The sequence below is a fragment of the Denticeps clupeoides genome, chromosome 3 (assembly GCF_900700375.1).
Source record: "Denticeps clupeoides chromosome 3, fDenClu1.1, whole genome shotgun sequence".
Lineage (NCBI taxonomy): Eukaryota > Metazoa > Chordata > Actinopteri > Clupeiformes > Denticipitidae > Denticeps > Denticeps clupeoides.
This window is the reverse complement of record NC_041709.1, coordinates 16885052-16902635: the sequence shown is the minus strand read 5'-3', so window position 1 is coordinate 16902635 and position 17584 is coordinate 16885052. Positions and strand designations below refer to the sequence as shown.

Sequence of the window (17584 nt, the reverse complement as noted above, 5' to 3'; positions counted from 1 at the left end):
AATATAATTTGTATACATGTATTTGATACCCCCCTATCCATCACTGGTTAACTGTGCCTGGTCAGGGATATGTGCAATGTGGGTACAGCAAGAGACGACGAGTCTACCTGCTGTAGTAGGAGTCGACCCCCAGCGCTTCCCTTGCGCTTGATATGAGCTGTTCCAGTGAGGAACCTCCAGTTCCAACTCCAGCCTGCAGAGTCCCACAGCCTTCATGAAACTCAGCTGCCCCACCCTCAGACACACCCTCTCCGAGATACACCTCATGGAACTTGAGGATCCCTGTGCAGACGTGGGAAAGGAATAATTAGATGTGGGAAAGATAATTAGAATTTTAAGGAGAGAGAGCTGCGTGCCAAATACATTTTTCAGTGCACTAGCTTTGTGTGTGTCTTTTACATCTCTCTAAGAGGTCCATTGCAAATGTGTTCATCAATACAATATTTAAATGATTAATTTATGCATAATAATACAGCAATACATACATAATAATAAGTAGCAGAAAGAGGCTCCTCCATTAAAAAAAAAAGGGCGGCCAGCTCAAGAATAGCACATCCAATGGGTAACCATAACAACTGACCAGTGTCAGTTACAATCTGGGCTCGAAGTCCTTGCGCTGCAATGATTCATTAGGAGCAAAGCTATATTGGTATTATTCAGCTGATTTACACCTTTGGCTCCTTGTCAGTATTGCCAGATGCTGAATATAATATTTCAGGAAAAGGAATAAGTATTTTAGATCTAGTTTCTAAATTAAGTATGTTACAGTAAGTCGTGGTGGTAGTTTAATACGTATCAGATAGTTTCAGCAGGTTAGACGTTTAGACAATTCTGGTCTGAAACAATCCGGTATCTGGCAACAATGTGCTGCATGTAACCTACATAGCAGTTTCACTTTCGTGCATTTTGTGACTACAGGTAAAACATGTGACATAATGAAATGACTAAACTTACCCAAACTGAAACAATGGCAAAAAATGTTCTGCAGGTATTTTTAAAAACACATCAAAGACATGGCACATAGCCACCATGCCAATCATGGTATGAGGGTAAATAAAAGACAAGAGAAGGGACATTACCAGAGCCGGGTGCTAACAGCCAGCTGTAGAGGTACCCAGCAGCCATGGAGAAGTACAGCACTAGGGCGCGCTGGTTGTTCACTGTGTCGAGGATGTGCTCGACTGTGACGGGCGTGTAGGGGTCACTGTCCTGCTGGCCCGTCTGCCTCTCTACAAGCAGGTCAGCGAAGGCCCGGGTCCTACCCCGCTCTGCCACCGCCAATGCTTCATCATGGTGGCCTGCATAAACAAAGAAACCCATGTTATTTATTACAGGTCCGCTGATGCCCCCAAAGAGAAAGAGGAGGGAGGATATGGGACAAATGCACATGTGACATATTGCAAGGAGGGGGGATGTCCAGAATTTGGAAAAAGGAAGAAGCTGTCAATCACTTTATTTAATGTGGGCTCCTCCCACTTTAAATATTGTTTATAAAAACATCTTGGTGACAGAAAAAAATGACACAAACAAATGTCTGGGTAGTTTCACCAAAATACAGATAATATCGAACATCTGCTGCTAATAGATTTTTCATATAATAGATTTTTCCTGAATTATCTACACACGGCATGACGATAAAAAAGAAACTTGCATTAGATTTGGAAGATTAACATAAGAAAAAGAGAACTGAAGAAGCCTGAATGCTGTCTGAAGGCACACTTTATGCATTAATGTATGTGTGTGTATGTGGTATAATGTACTGGGGTCAGAAAATCAATGAAGATCAATGAAGTGACTTATTTAAACTGCTGTTTTAACGAGCTGATTAAAGTATGTACATAGTCTGTAAAAATGTTGTTTGCTCAGGCAGAGCTGGGAAGCCTCGTGGTCTCAGCATGGGCAGCTCTGATCTGTATAATTCATGGGAAGCTGATTAGAAAGTGGCTGATTACAGATGGGGAATTAGGTCAGTCAACAGTTATGCAGTAACCCAGGGATACAGGTAGCATTATTATACTCCTTTGGAAAATAAACAGCATTATTATTATCGTGTTAAAGCGGCCTGCATACCCAGGCTGACAAGGACCCTCTGGAGTGCCTGGTAGGATGAAGTCTGCAGGTCGAACAGGGAGAGCTTGTAGTCTGTGCTGTGCTGGGCCTCGTGACGGATCGTCTCAAATAGCGCTGATGCCCGATAGAGCTGCAGGAGAGAATTAAAATGCAGATTCATTCATTATGTATTACAGTGCAGGATGGACTGACGCAGCAGTCCATAGGAAAATATTTCCAGAAAAATGTTTTTAAAAATGACATCGACTAGCAGGACACAGTTTCCTTCAGAAAAACATTATCTCCAAGATCTCTGAATCCAGCCAATAATAATTATGTGGTCAGGAAGTAGTCTGGCATTCCAAAATCAGAAAATGTATCAGTAACAGGTAAAAAAATGATGTATAGATTGCACAAAATGAAAGTGAAGTGATTGTCCTTGTGATACACTACAGCACAGCACACGGTGACACAATGAAATGTGTCCTCTGCTTTTAACCATCACCCTTGGAGAGCAGTGGGCGGCCATGACAGGTGCTTGGGGAGCAGAGTGTGGGGACGGTGCTTTGCTCAGTGACACCTCAGTGGCACCTTGGCGGCCCGGGATTCAGCAACATTATGCTGGTTGGGGCCGCTTCCTTAACCGCTAGGCCACCACTGCCAATTACTAACCACTAAGCAGTTAACTCACAGTTAATAAAGGTCTAATCTATCTCTAATAAGGGGGATCAGATAAAAAAAATTAACATTAAAGCTCAGTGTTCAAGCCTGAATTGCAAGACCTGCGGTTGTAAATTTTAGCCAGTAGGTGGCGGCAGGGATCCTCAAAATAGCAGCAGCACTTGGCTAAAAGCCACAGTTGAAAGTCTGCTGTTTGCCCCGTTCTGTACTATAAATACCCCCTCAAATATGTTGGCTAAAATAAGACTGACCACACAACTTCATTATACACAGTCGCTCATTTTTACTGCCTGAAATATATTTAATCAGATTCGACCCCATTAACACTTGTGTTGTCTCAGGAATGGGAGTCTCATTAGTCCCTCATAACATGGGACATTTGCATCACATGAGGCATCTGTCAGATGATCAGATGCCTTCTGATCAGCGGGTCTGACGGAAACATAATTTCATTTGACTCAATTAGCGCCGCCTATTTCTGAGCGACTTTAGTGATCAAGCTGTGTCTCGTGTTGCAGAGATGACTGAGGTGTCTGTCTGGCAGTGTGGGAGTAGTGCCTTGCTGTGTTTGTCTGTATGTGTGTGTGTGTGTGTGTGTGTGTGTGTAAATTAGCTGCAGCAATGGAATGCTGCACCGGAGAGCTGAGGGCCTTTCGTCAGCATCTGCCAAGGCCAGCCTGCAATCAATTAAACCTGGAATGCATCAGCAGTGCACACACACACACACACACACACACACACTTACCAAAGCAGACCTGGCTCGTCACCTTGTACATATTCACTTATGAAGTAGTGCTGATGCACAAATGCACAAACTTGTCATAAACACCTATTGTTGATAATGAATATCCTTTAATTTAAAGTTAGTGCCCCAGTTCAGTGCCCACGAACACACTCCGGCCCCTGTGACGTAACAGAAAAACTGGAAGAATAATAACTTTTATCACAGAGCCAAGTCCAATTTCGGCTTTGTCCTCAGGGAACACTCTCAGACTCTACAGAGATCAGAGAGTTTTCCACCGAAGAAATAACATGATGAAAAAAGGCTGCATTCACACAAACACACACACACACACACACACACACCTGTGCCCCTAAACACTAGGAGCCAATATCTGGAACCAAAGAGCTATTACATGGAAGAGAATTACATGGAAAATAATCACGGAATATAGCAAGAGATGAAACCGAGAAAAAAAACAAGATGAGTGGGACCGTGGTGGGCATCTGCATTCCCAGACAGGATGGGGAATGTTTGCTGATGTCTGAGGCCTGTCTGGAATGACAGTGCAGAGTCAATTAGAGGATATATGGAGTTGGAGCTCGAGACACCCCCCTCCCCTGCCTCATAGCAAACAGACTCATGCGCTAGTCTATTTACTACAGCGGTAAAAAAAACACGTGCCTTATAAAGTCACTCTGCTAATTACAGGCAGAGTTAAAAATACTGGTGTCACACCATGGCTATTCTAGCTCACTCGACGTTACAGCCAACCAGTTTTAACTCATCCAGCATTCCATTAAAAGCTCTTACAGCACTTGTTTTCCACATATCGCAGATTATTCTCCCCTTAAAATTGGAAAATATTGAATGCTGGGAATGTTTCGAGCAAAACCGATCAGCCTAAGTTTCATTAATGCAATAATTAAGCAATAATACAGTACACTGTGAGGTAAAAGCAACGGTTATTGAAATCATTGTGATTTCCCTTTCGATGTTTATTTATGACTGTTGCAACATTATAAAACTTTATAACATGAGAAACGTTGGGTTTAGCCTCCATGATGAGTAATTTTCATCTCTGACCCTACTGCTCTTAAGCAGCATTATTCAAGGAATGGGCTTTTGCAGCTCAAAAAAACTATATTTTTCTCAGCCAGTCACAATGCCATTTCAGAAGAAAGGCTTTATGGCAAAATTCAACGAAACAATCAAATCTCAGGAGTCTTTTGTGAGCTCTATCACACACGCCTCCCTGAGAGCTCAGACTGACAGGAGAACAAAAGCTGTCCTGCTGCTCTTCAGCGATCTCCACAGTCTGTTACACAAGCAGTTGTCAGACGGTAATCAACATCAGACACAACAACAGCCTGTGGGATTAGTCCAGAGTGTGCTGAATGAGTGTTTGGGTAAGATGAGACCTACCTGGTGCTGGGCTTCCTCAAGGTTCCCGCTGGCCCAGAGTGACAGTCCCAGCCGGTGACGGATCTTGGCCTCGTCCTCACGCCGGCTAAGCTGCTCCGCCAGACGTAAACCTGCCGAAAAAATAAAAGAGATAAAACCCAAAACCGAAGGCAATTAAAGAAAGACAATCATCAGAGTGCGCCCAGCACAAACTGGGGGTGCTAGAAGCCGAGTGATCAATGAAGTCAGCAATAAAGCCATAGGTTAACGGCACAATTTGAACTATATTGCTGCTACCACTGAACCCCTGGGAAACACACATAATCCTACATCACTTCAGGGTAGCAACAGTGGCGAAACAAGGTTACGATTTGCATTAACCTTTCCTCAGGCCTCCCAAAACCAGATGATAAAATACAATGCTTTTAGAAAGGCCGTCTGGAGTAGACTTAGACTTCTGGAAGATGTGATTAAGCAAAAATATATATACACTAAAAATGTTAGAGTGTGTGTGTGTGTGTGTGTGTGTGTGTATATATATATATATATATAAATTAATAGTCACTATATTAATAGTGAACAGTTGTTCTACTATTCAAGAATTAGATGAATGACTGGATGTAAATGTGCAAAAATGTTGATGGCCAACGTTTTATTGAAAAGATGAATATGTGTCTAGCTCATACAAAGACCAGGCTCCCTGTCTTCGCAGGAATGTGATTCTTCCCGCTCTTCCTTTGGACCAATCTTTCCATGCCCCTTTTTGTACTGATTTTAAAATCTCCATCAGGACATGACAATATTTGGGACTCATTAAAAGAGACTCTCACTAGTGATCTTTTCAGTGAACGCAGCGTTATCATCCTCGCCTCGCCACGCCACGGTGGCTCCTCTGCCTCTGGCTAATTAAAACTTGGGAGGAGATGAACTGCAGTGATGCTGAGACAATTCCTGTCACGAGTTTTGAAGATATTTGCCAGCAGGGTCTGCATTCTCATCATTATTATGACTTCTACAGATCCAATTACAAGTAAGAAAAGGCATGTGTGACTAGATAAAAGGTCATGAACCGGCATTCTACATGCCAGAGCAGACATACATTCACCATCACAGTTATGGCTACAAGCTAATTTGCTGCCAATAGCGCTACAAGGATGAGATAAAAAATACAACAAAACCTTAACTCCCTTTTTTAGAAAGTGTGTGTTAATCTAACATGTATTCAGGAGAGCATGGCTTTGGGTGAAGGTGAGAGGAGAATGAAACTCCTCCCCACCCAACCGTGGCAAGGCCACTCAGAACTAATTGGCTGTCTGGGAGAGGGACACGGTGGCCTTTGGTAAGCCGGCGTTGTGACAAGACCCCATCTATCTGATAGGAGTTGGCCTTTCTCCCTCCTCCACCTGCTCGCTCGGTGTGTGGGGTGGAGGCTCGGGGAGGTAATTGTCAGGAGCTGGGATCGGGGTGATTATGGAATTATTTGGTGCCCCAGAGCTCATACGGATCTCTTGGCTGACATTAGGGGGCATTTTATCACATTTTTACGGCATAACAGTGAATTCACTCGGGAGGAATTCAAAGCATCCGCACGGGCATTTGGCACCAGTGTTCGGTCGGCATTAAAAAAACGCTGCATGCAACATTTTCTTGACGTCAATTTCTACCGAAATCCAGACGAATGTTAAACAGTGAAACGGCAATCGAATGCAGCTACAAAGCTCAGCAAAAACGCATTTGGCATTCAGAGGGCATTCAATTTGTCCTCCTACCCGGAGCGGCGCTGTACTCAGCCAGTCACTACTTTTTACCTGGAATTTTTATGCCGCTGCCAAAAATTCACAAAGCAAAGTCATTACAATATAATTGATTATGTTCTGCAGTGAATCGAAACAGAATCGTTCATGTCTGCGTCTTGATGCATCGATTGGGAGATTTATTTCATAACCAGTAGTGTTGAAAATGTTGACATTGTGCGTTATATAGATACATTTATAATATAAAAGATCATATAATAACCTACCTTCTTGCAGGTACATGACAGCCTGTGAGTAGTTCTGCAGGGCGTGGTGGGTGCGGCCCAGGCTGCTATAGGCCAGTGTTTTGGCAACCAGGTCATTGGTCTGTGCTGCAATGCTCAGGTGCTGCTCCTGGTAAACCACCGCCCTCTCATAGTTGCCCAGTGACTCGTAGGTGAGGCCAAGGTTGCCGTATGCGCGGCCCTGACAGCTGGCGCTGCCCATCTCCTCTGCAATCTGCAAGTCCAGCTGGTGGAACTGCAGGGCCATGTCGTGCTCGGCCATCAGCTGGTAAACTGTGCCGAGGCCGCAGCTGGCCTCGCCCTCCAGCAGTCGGTCTTGGGTGTCGCGGGCGATGCCGAGCTGCCGCTCCAGACAGGAGATGGCCTGCTCATAGTTGCCCAGTTGGCAGTGAAGGCTGCCCAGCTCCCCGTAGGCCTGGGCAATGCCGGCACACTCGCCCAGTTCGTGGGCCACAACTAGCCGCTTCTCGAAGCACACCAGAGACTGCTGCAGGTTGCCCATCGCCCTGACAAGAGCAAACACAGGGATCCACAATTAATCCAATACACAGGCCAGCAGCACTTTGCTTCCATGAAAAGGACCTGCCACATTGTAGTGTAAATGAAACAAACAGCTTTTAATTCTTCACCGTAACGAGCCCCATGGCGGGTTTTTTATTTATTTTTTTCACGTCTACTCCATACTCTCGGCTCTGAGCTCCACCGAGGAGAACCCTGCTGCATTGTCACTGCTGACAATGTAATTTACCTTCCTGTTGGGCTGCTGCGGGAACGCCATGGACTGATGGATGATCCAGGCTGAATCCCTGCCTCTCCCCGCCACCCCGCTTCTCACAACCACCCTTTCCACCCCCTCCTAACCACCAACCGCAGCTGACACCCTCGGCTCTGTCACATTTATCATATTTTCTTGCCTCTATGTATGCAGGAGGAATATGTGTGTGTGTGAGACACAGAAATTGCTACAGCAACTTAGTACTTGTGGATACAACTAGAAATTAATTAAAGTAGACACCCAGTCTAACATAAAGTGACTGCAGATGGGGAAAAAATCCCATTCGGATATTGGTGCATGTTGTTGGACTGATGGCTTTGTCAATCACAGGCAAGCGCTGCATAGGTAATGGCTTCACTCGTCCAACTGTCAGGGTACATTTGTAAGTGAAGTGCATTTGGTGGATGATGTTTTGTCTTGTGACATAGAACAATCCCATCTCTTGGCCCTTTTTCTGTGTAGTGGTGCCTGGAATATTGATATATTAAAGACAGTGGAGTGGAGTTATGCTATTTGCATTGCAGCCAAGTAAAGTGAGTAAAAAATGGTTGCATATTTATTAGAAGGATTTTGGTACAGATGTTGAAGCAAAATGTAGATTGTCATCCCAAACATTTCCTGGAACCTTCAAACCAAGGGATTTAGCATGAAGCATCAGAGAGAATGTTTTTATGTTTTTTTTTAAACCCCAGATTATTTACATTTCTCCAGGCACACAATTCTGAACAAACCTTCACATGTTCTAGACACACCCAAAACCAATAGGTTACATAGGGGCCTATAGTTAGAGATAGCACAAATAGGACTCAGTAACGAATATTATATATCTCACATTCAGTTGATGACTAAAGACTCTTGAAATGTTATGCTAATAAATCATAATTTACTCAAATATAGCGCAAATCAATTGAAAGTGAAAAAGTGACAGTTTAGTGATTGTCATTGTGATACACAGCAAGCAGAGCACACAGTGCACAAAACGAAATACGTCCTCTGCATTTATCCCATCTGCTTAGTGAGCAGTGGGCAGCCATGAAAGGCGCCAGGAGAGCAGTGTGTGGGGACGGTGCTTTGCTCAGTGGCACTTTAGTGGCACCTTGGTGGTTCTGAATTTGAACTAGCATCCTTCAAATTATGGGTCTATACTCACTACACTCATAATGAGCAAGGATATTGATGTTTAATAAAGACAAGATGAGATGTAGTTTGTAATGTAAAAAAACCACACAATTAAAAGATTTGTTTACCTGTGCCCGCTGCCCAGACCTCGGTATGCTTTCTCCTGGTCATGCATGTGATTCAGACTCTGTGCCACTGAAAGGTATTGATCATAATACTTGATGGCTTCCTCAAAGTCCCCAAGTGAATCATAGCAGTCACCCAGGTTGCCATAGGCACGCCCACGGTCTAGCATAGCTTCGTTGCCACTCAGCTGCTGCAGCATGGCCAGTTGCTGCTCAAAGTAGCCAAGGGCTTCCTCCATCACCCCCATGTTCATTTTTGTGATGCCCATGTTGCCGTAGACCTGGGCCTCCACACTGGGGTCCTTCAGTCTCTGGCCTAGAACTAGCTGCTCCTCATAGCACTTGAAGGCCATGGTGTACTTGCCCAGTGACATGTACACTGCAGCCAAGTGGCCATGGGCTTGGCACTCCCCATGAGTGTCGGCCAGCTCCTGGTACACCTCCAGTTCCTGGGTGTGGTATCCTAGGGCCTTGTCGTACTTCTGCTGCATGCGGTAGGCTGCTCCCAAGGCGGCATAGGCATGGGCCTCCATCCTACGCTCTTTAACCTGATGTGCCAGGGCCAGCTGCTGCTCATAGAACTTAATGGCCCCAGTCATGTCCTTTTTGCATACAAAGATATCTCCCAGGTTGCCCAGGGCACGAAACCTGGCCTGTGAGTTGTTGAGTGACTGTGCTAGAGACAGAAGGTACTTCTGGCACTCCTCAGCCTTGGTGTAGTCACCTAAGGCCTTGAAGGCCAGACCCAGGTTGCAGTAGGCCTTTGCCTGACTCAGCTTGTCATGGAGGTCCTTGGCCAGTGCCAGGTCCTGCTCATAGTACTTCACAGCTTCCTGGTAGCTTCCCAAGCAGTAGTGTGCATATCCCAGGTTGTGGCAGACCTTGCCTTCATTCTCCATATCCTGCAGGTCAGGAGACAGCCGTAGGTACTGCTCATAGTAGGGCACAGCCTGGGGAAACTCTCCTCTGGAACAGTGGAAGTTGCCAAGATTGCTCAGTGCTCTGGCTTCACTCTGGACGTCCCGAAGCTCACGAGAAATGTTGAGGTGGTTCTGGTAGTGCTGCAGTGCACGGTCATGTGCCCCCAAGGCCTGGTAAGCCACTGCCAGGTTGCCATGGGTGGAGGCTTGGGAGGCACGGTCATTGACCTCCATAGAAATCTGTAGTTCCTGTCTATGGTAGCGCACCGCCTGGTCAAATGCTCCTAGAGCATTGTACGCATTGCCCATATTGCCATAGGCTCGGCCCTGGGCAGCATAGTCACTGAGCTCCTGGGCAATGGTGAGATGAGCTTTGTGGAGTTTCAGGGCTGTCTCATAATCTCCTCTCATTTGGTGGATGATTCCTGTGAAAGAAGATAGTAAGTTAACCAGCCAACTGCAATTTTCATAAGATTAAATTTTTAGAAATTAGTGGGTCTAAGCAGTTTATGGGTTTTGCTCTCACAGTATGGCTCCAGTTGTCCCCACAGTTGGAAGGAAAACTGTCTGAGGGATCACCTTTACACCATAATGAAAGATTTCCGTTCTTATGTCGCTCTCCTCAGGACACAAGAGGCTTAGAAGCACAATCACCTCCAACTTCAAAATACCCAAAAAGTGAAAAGCATCCATTCATGCAATCAATGTTTTACCTTAATTTAGGAAACTGTAAAGTAAACCCACCCCATACCAAAGACATAGCCTAACAAATCCTTTAAAAAAAAAGGCTGATAAAGTCAGATGCTGTTCACCACCAAACCTTACCAACCACAGAACCAGTAAATAACTGCATGAAATAGCAAGCAGGAAAATACCCCTTTCAAGGCTGTACACTCCAGACCTCTAAGATGTCATGATATGAAGCAAAAGACGTCAAAACAACCACTGCTCTTTCACCCTGGGAGATATTTTGGCTACATCTGGTTCAGCTACTGTTGTTTCTTTACTTTTCCATAAAATAATCATTCCCCGTATAACATTACAGTCCTGCAACCTCAGTTCCACAACATGGAAAGAAGTGGCTAGAGCATGTTGGCACAGAGGCTTTTGGGGAAGAGGCTAATGAATACTTATGATGGAAAATGGATTTGAGGGCAAGAGTAGTGGGAGTTATTAATCTTGATCCACACAATTTGGCTCAAGTCTCTCCAAGGCACGCTAATCTGTTCCTTTCTGTCAAAAAGCTTTCAAAGTATGGTGCATGCGGGAAATGCTGGGATGAGCGGAAAACAAGACACAGGCAAGAAAAAACTTGGTTGCTGGTGGGATTCGTGAAGTACGCTCCACTGCTTTGAAGCAGCAGAGGAAAATATTACTTCTGGAAAACCAACATGCATCTGTATAATGTCAATGACAGGAAAATGCACAATAAGCCACACATTGTGATGACAACACCTCTATGATTCTTTCTCTGGATTTGATAGAACAATATTCCTACGCTTTTCCTCTTATCTTGCTAACAGAAGTTTATGTTGTCTTAGACTGATTATGTCCAACACTAGTGATGTTATGTGCTGTTCCCCAGGATTCAGAGATGGGCCCAATTATATTCTGGTTCTAGTATCTGTTTGTGCTGCAACATCTAAACTGATAAACTGTAAAATGTATCATTTGTAACAACTATTATATTCAACTTTACCTTCTGGGTAAAATCGAGACATGAGCAAGAAAATAAAATGGGTTGCTAAAAAAAATATTCTAAAAGGCACAGACACAAAAAAGATTGCCTTGATTGAAGTGAGTCCCTTCAACTGAAATTTACAATCCAGAAATGTTTCTGTTAACAATCTGGTTCTCTGGGTTTTCATCATTGTTAGGTCCTCTGTATTCCTCTACCTGTTTGATGAGTGTGTATTCTGTATGGTTTCCCTGGGCGTTGTCTGCGTGTTCCCTTCTGTCGTCCTCATACCTTTTCCCCATTTGTGTCTGAGTGATTGCAGTCCATCTTTCCCAGTTCCCCTCTCCAATTTCCTTTTGATTTTCTTACTCCCTGTCACAGTTCTCTTGTGTGGTTTTGGAATTCCTTTAAATAAATTCTTTTTGATATGCATTTGGATCCGAGACTGTGCCGTGATATTCTGACTGTAGAAGCTGCCAGTCTTACTCACCTCTACACTCGAAATTGACCTTTTAACTCTGGGTCTTTTAACTCTATGTATTTAGCTAAATTCTAGAAAAATGCTAAGCTGCTACACTGAGGCATGACAGACCCAGCATCACAATAACAATATGATTCCTTTCATTAGTACTGAAATACAATTGGCCTTCAGTGTGTAAGATTGGGCTCCGCAGGATCATGCTTTTGTTTTGCATGGCGACCATCGCAGGACCATGCTTTTGTTTTGCATAGCGGCCGTCTGCAAGAAGAAATGTGACATTCCTGTGCCAATTGTTAAGCATGGGGGGGGGCGTGACATCAGAAACAACAGGTTCTGATTGGTCTGTGACAACTTCCTGTAGGCCAGTAACAACTTCCCGTAGGCCAGGGGTATAAAGGTCTGCTCACATGTGGGGAAGGGACTTTTTCTTTTCTTTACTTTCCCAGCTGTCTTTCCATCGAAACCGGATCTTCTGGTTTTTGAGCCTGCTCTATCATCTAATTTTTTCTCATGGCTGTGCCTCTTTATCTCTCTCTCTCTCCTTTTACTCTTTCTTCTCATTTTTGTTTTCTCTGTAACCTTGGTACCTTTTTACATACAATATTCACATGTAACTGCAATAATTATTTACTGGTGTTAATAAATTAGAAACTGTTAATTTTTTAACCTCTATTGTGCCATGCCTCTTTCTGCCAGGTAACATCAAGTTGGAGTGGTTTGAATACAGTGCTTTTGCGTGGAGGGAGAAAGAGTTATTTCTACACTCAGTTCTCTCCCTACCACGGTCTTTTTACAAGTGTGAAAGAATACTTCATGTTAGGTTATTGCCCATGGGGCAGTTGGCATTTTTGAGGGCAAGGAGGCATGACTGTAAGCAAAGGAAGCAGGGGGCATCCTCTCAGACATTAGGGTGCCAATCTGCTCACGGTCAGTGACAGCCAGCGAAAGATTAGCTGCATGTGGAAAATCCAATTAGGGCTGGTGCCAGGCATGTGTACTGGCACAAGGGGGCCATTAGAGGCCTTCTGTACAAAAAAAAGAAAGTTATTTTTCCTCTGTGACTAATTATCAATACTTGACCCCATGATTGCTTCATTTATCAAGGAAGCAGAGCTTGAAAGACAACATTTACTTGCTTCTAAGCAAAGTCCCATCAAGATGCTCAGCAGAATGTGATGTAGGTACACATTACACCTCATCTTAGACCTAGTGCATAGTTCATTTGGAAATGTATCTGTAACAACTACAAACTAAACTTAAGAAAGAATTCACTTTTAATGTTTAATATTTAATGTTTTTAACTTTATGACATGATTGTTTACAATAAAATGGGCACAAATATATATTCTCCTTCTCACGTTGAAGCATTCCTTCCATCAATCTACTCCTAAGTAGACTAAGTAGATATTATCTAAGTAGATATTACATGGAGTAAGATATTTTAATGTGAAAATTACAGCAATGTCACAGAATTTCATTTAAACATGTGACAGTTTCAGGAGCCTATAGGTAGATTTTGTGGCTCTGCATATTCTCGTCGTAAATATTTGAATGCGCAGGGTCTGATTACCCATTCAAAATGCAGCTGTCAGGCCCACTGATATACCCGTGTATAACACAGCTCAAGAAAACCCAGCAGGGTGATAGAGCAGCATGACTGAGGAGGAGTTGGGAGGCAGCCTATACTACAGAGAGTCCCCTGTGGACGCTGCAAGAATGTAAATGTACCCGGTCCCTGAGGTAAATCCCCAGCGAGCGAACAGATCAGAGGGGCTGGTGACAGGGAACAGGGAGTTGAAATCACAACCGGAGAAGGCTAGGGAAAGGGTTAAAGAGCAGAGAGGAATCATCTGGGTGTAAGTTGTTTTATTGTTTAACACCTGAAGTTATGCTGTCTCTTTTCCTTTAGAGTGTTCATTTGAGTGCTTCCTGATTTATACTGTACACCCTAAACCCTAAAATGATCTAGCATTTAGGAAATCAGTTCATAAGACAAAAAAGGTACTGAAATACATTTTATATGTAACTTTAACAATGTTGACATATTACAGTTACATTTGGAGCAGAATCAACCCAAAATGTATATGTTCTGCGTATGTGTTTGAATTGAACATGTCCAAAGATGAGCTCTGGGTCCATTCAGTAGTGTTGACATGGAATGAGCTATGTTGTGGGTGGTAGTAGCCTAGTGGGTAACATGCCCGCCTATAAACTAGAAGACCACAAAGTCACAAGTTCAAACCCCACTTACTTCCATCGTGTCCCTGAGCAAGACAATTAACCCTGAGTGTCTCCAGGGGGACTGTCCCTGTCACTACTGATTGTATGTCACTGTGGTTAATAAATGTTCTAAATGTGTTGTAAATGTTGAGGATATTGTTAAAATATAATATTCCTATAAGAGGAAAGCACAGCGCTGTCATCATTCTTCCACATTTACCGATTTAAAACTATTTTAGCCATTACACAGGACTGCCTATGCAATAACCTGTGCTATTTTTATCCTTTTGTGCCATAACAAAATGAATTACAGATGTTCCAAAGAAACAATGCTTCTTGATGTTCAGACCACAGCGAACCAGACAAGAACAGTAAGGGCCCCTGTGGCAGCCCTGTATTTACCACAGAGACTCCCAGCACATAGACCGTTCTCTTAGGTTTCTGTCTCCTCAGCACTCAAACTGGATCAAATTTGGAGAGCTCAGGGCTTGAATATCACCCCAGCGACTGAACATTAGAAAGCTCTTAAATAAAATATGAGCTCAGACAGAACAGCAAGGCACAACTGTAGACACGTGAAAGGTGAGCTGCTTGGATTTCCCACCTGGGTGATAGGAGAATAGGAGCAGTGGGGTCTGTCTGATTTGTATGCTGCTGATGTAGAAGCTTGGTGCTAAGTGGAGTGGCAGTATGGTCGCAGCGTGTGATAAATGCAAAGGCTGTCTTTAGTTTACTTATCACATATGGTGACAAAACAAAACCAAAAAAGAGAAGTGAATAAGGCATAGAATACAAAAAGCAGGAACCATAACAGGATATGGTGTAAGGAATTTTTTTTTTTTTTTGTAAATTCCCAATTGTCATTTTGATCAATTATTTTATTAATTCAGTCAAGTATAAACAAGCTCATTCAAACGAGATCATTCATTTTTGTACAGACTTTGTCTAGATACCAATGGTTTTAATAATAATCACAAGAAGAAGAAGAAGAGGAGGAAGAAGAAGAAGGATAATTGTATACTTGTGTACTTAAAAAACTTAAAAGAGTAAGAAAAAAAAGAAAAAAAAAACTACCTATCTATTTTGATCTGTTTATTGCACAAGAGCCATTTTTCAATCAATCTAAGCTCTTGCCAATTCAAGCATAGTCACAGTGGGGTGCTAATAGCCAGCATGTGAATTGAGCTCCTGGGGTTTGATTCAGCTGAATAATTTAATGAAAAATTGCCATTGATTTCGGATGGAATTTTTACTGTGAAATTTGCAGTCAAAAACAGTCGGACTTAATTGGGGCCTTGGTTTTGATGGGACTCATTTATCATGCCATTACATTTATGTCACGAGAGAAAAATATTTCAGTAACGATGAATTCCACAAGGTACAAGAACTCAAGGCAAATTAATTAACCTTTTATATATTACCAAATGAGCAGAAGTGCATTAGAAAAAAAAAAGTACCCCTTTTAGGGATGTTCATTCCAAGCCAAATGTCAATTGAAATGTCTCCACTTCCTTCTCTTTCATTCCTTTTGCAGTGCAAATATGGCTGACTGCTGTAAATTATTTACCATCTTATGCAAGGCTTTCCAATGGATACCAGAGGATGTAGAAACATAATCTGTTTTATTCATGAACTGCACATAAGCAAATACTGACAGGTAACAATGCCTTCATTAGATATGTCAAAGAAAAGAGTCGAGGGGCCCTGATCAGGCCTGCACATTCACAAAGCAGCACATGGAACCGCATAATAATTCCACCCCAGAGGAGTGTGCTCTGACTGCATTACTGATTTGGTTGTTATTCAGTGTATCTTGCCAGACACTGCTGTCTCTTTTAAGTAAATGCATACAGTCTGATTAGATGTGGTAGAAGACTGGGACACTTCTAAGGTCCTGGTTAATTAATTGCTGTGGTCATTCTGGATTGAAGCATACATTAAAGATGAATAAATCTGAGATCAGCAACTGTGTGTAACTGGGTTTGTATGCAAGGAGCAGAATGAAGCTAGGTGAGATGTTTCAAAATGTCAGCCATGAAAAGGTAATAACATTTGGGTGATGAAAATACTTTACCCAGGTTGGAGGAGGCTCTGCCCTCTGCAGCTCTGTCTTTCAGGCCCTCTGCGATGCTAAGCTGCTGCTCATGGTACTGCTTGGCCCTCTCCAGGTCCTGCATGCAGCGTGCTGCATGGCCCAGTCCGGCGTAGGCACGCATCTCAATGGGCTGCTCCTCCAGCTCCTGCGCCAGCTCCAGAACGTGGGTGTGGTAGGACATGGCTTTGTCAAAGTTTCGTCGATAGTGGTAGGCGCTGCCCAGGTTACTGTAAGCCCGGGCCTCCTCGCGCTTGTTGCCCAGGGCCTTGGCAATTCCCAGGTGTTGCTCATGGCACTGCACGGCGTTGTCGAAGTCCCCCATGGCAATGTACACGGCTCCCATGTTGCCAAGCTCACGAGCCTCGGACAGCTGGTCCTTGGACTGTTTAGCAAGAAGAACGCACTGCTTGTGGCTGGCCAGCGCGTTGGGGTAGTCCCCGATGGCCGTGTAGACATGACCCAGGCTACTGAGGGCTGACGACGCTGCCTGCAGCGTTCAAGGGAGACAAAACCGGGAAGTCTGTTTCATTAACTGTTTACTTTACTTAAATAAAGTTAAAAGATAGCGATGTTACATATCTTATGTCCAGAGGTAATTAGTTACATCATGTAGGAAGAGTTTTTTTAGGAAGAGCTATCTTTGTAGCGAAGGAATCAACAATCACCCAAAAATATTGCAGGCAGTATGAAAAATCTTAGCTTGGTCAGCATTTTTTTTTTGGACGTTTTTTTTCTTTACATTGCAACTTTGCTGCTGCAATTTCCAATTCTTGTTTTTTTTCCAATGTCTTATTTTTAGAAAATGGTTGAAAGTGCTTTGCTGCCAGGACAAAGTTTACAACAAATGACACTGCTCTTTGCATCTTAAACTGAGACAAAATTACAACATAATGACAAGTACTTCCAATATCTCTCTCTGTCTCTCTCTCTCTCTCTCTCTCTCTCTCCCCTCTGTCATTGTTGAGTTGTTTGCTACTATATATTCCACATAAATGGCCATCATGCTAAGCACTAGCACTGCACTGCAACAACGATCTTCACTGATTCTGATCAATTTCACAGTACAGATTCAAAACCCAGCAAAACTACTCATAATGCAAATCTACTGCCTATCATTTTACTGAATTATTATTTTTTTTAATAAAAAAAAAAAAAAAAGTGTACAGACTGATATAGGGGTCAAATGTGTGTCTAAAAAGGATGTAGAATAGAATACAAAAGGTTCTTCTCCTGGTGACATGGAAGCCCATTAGCTCCAATCCTCTGTTCTCGTCTCTT

The 17584-nt window shown here is 43.3% G+C and overlaps 1 protein-coding gene across 5 annotated transcripts in view; it reads right to left on the bottom strand.

The window, feature by feature from the left end:
* Positions 1-17584, bottom strand: part of ttc28 (tetratricopeptide repeat domain 28) — a 144549-nt gene that overhangs the window by 14538 nt on the left and 112427 nt on the right. For all 5 annotated transcript variants that reach the window (XM_028971084.1, XM_028971083.1, XM_028971085.1 and 2 more), the window contains 7 exons: positions 16286-16793; positions 8916-10257; positions 6876-7399; positions 4877-4986; positions 2071-2200; positions 1080-1298; positions 108-282 (listed from right to left, as the gene is read on the bottom strand). In XM_028971084.1, coding sequence (XP_028826917.1) covers positions 108-282; positions 1080-1298; positions 2071-2200; positions 4877-4986; positions 6876-7399; positions 8916-10257; positions 16286-16793 — 3008 coding nt within the window. The remainder of the gene's footprint in view (positions 1-107; positions 283-1079; positions 1299-2070; positions 2201-4876; positions 4987-6875; positions 7400-8915; positions 10258-16285; positions 16794-17584) is intronic.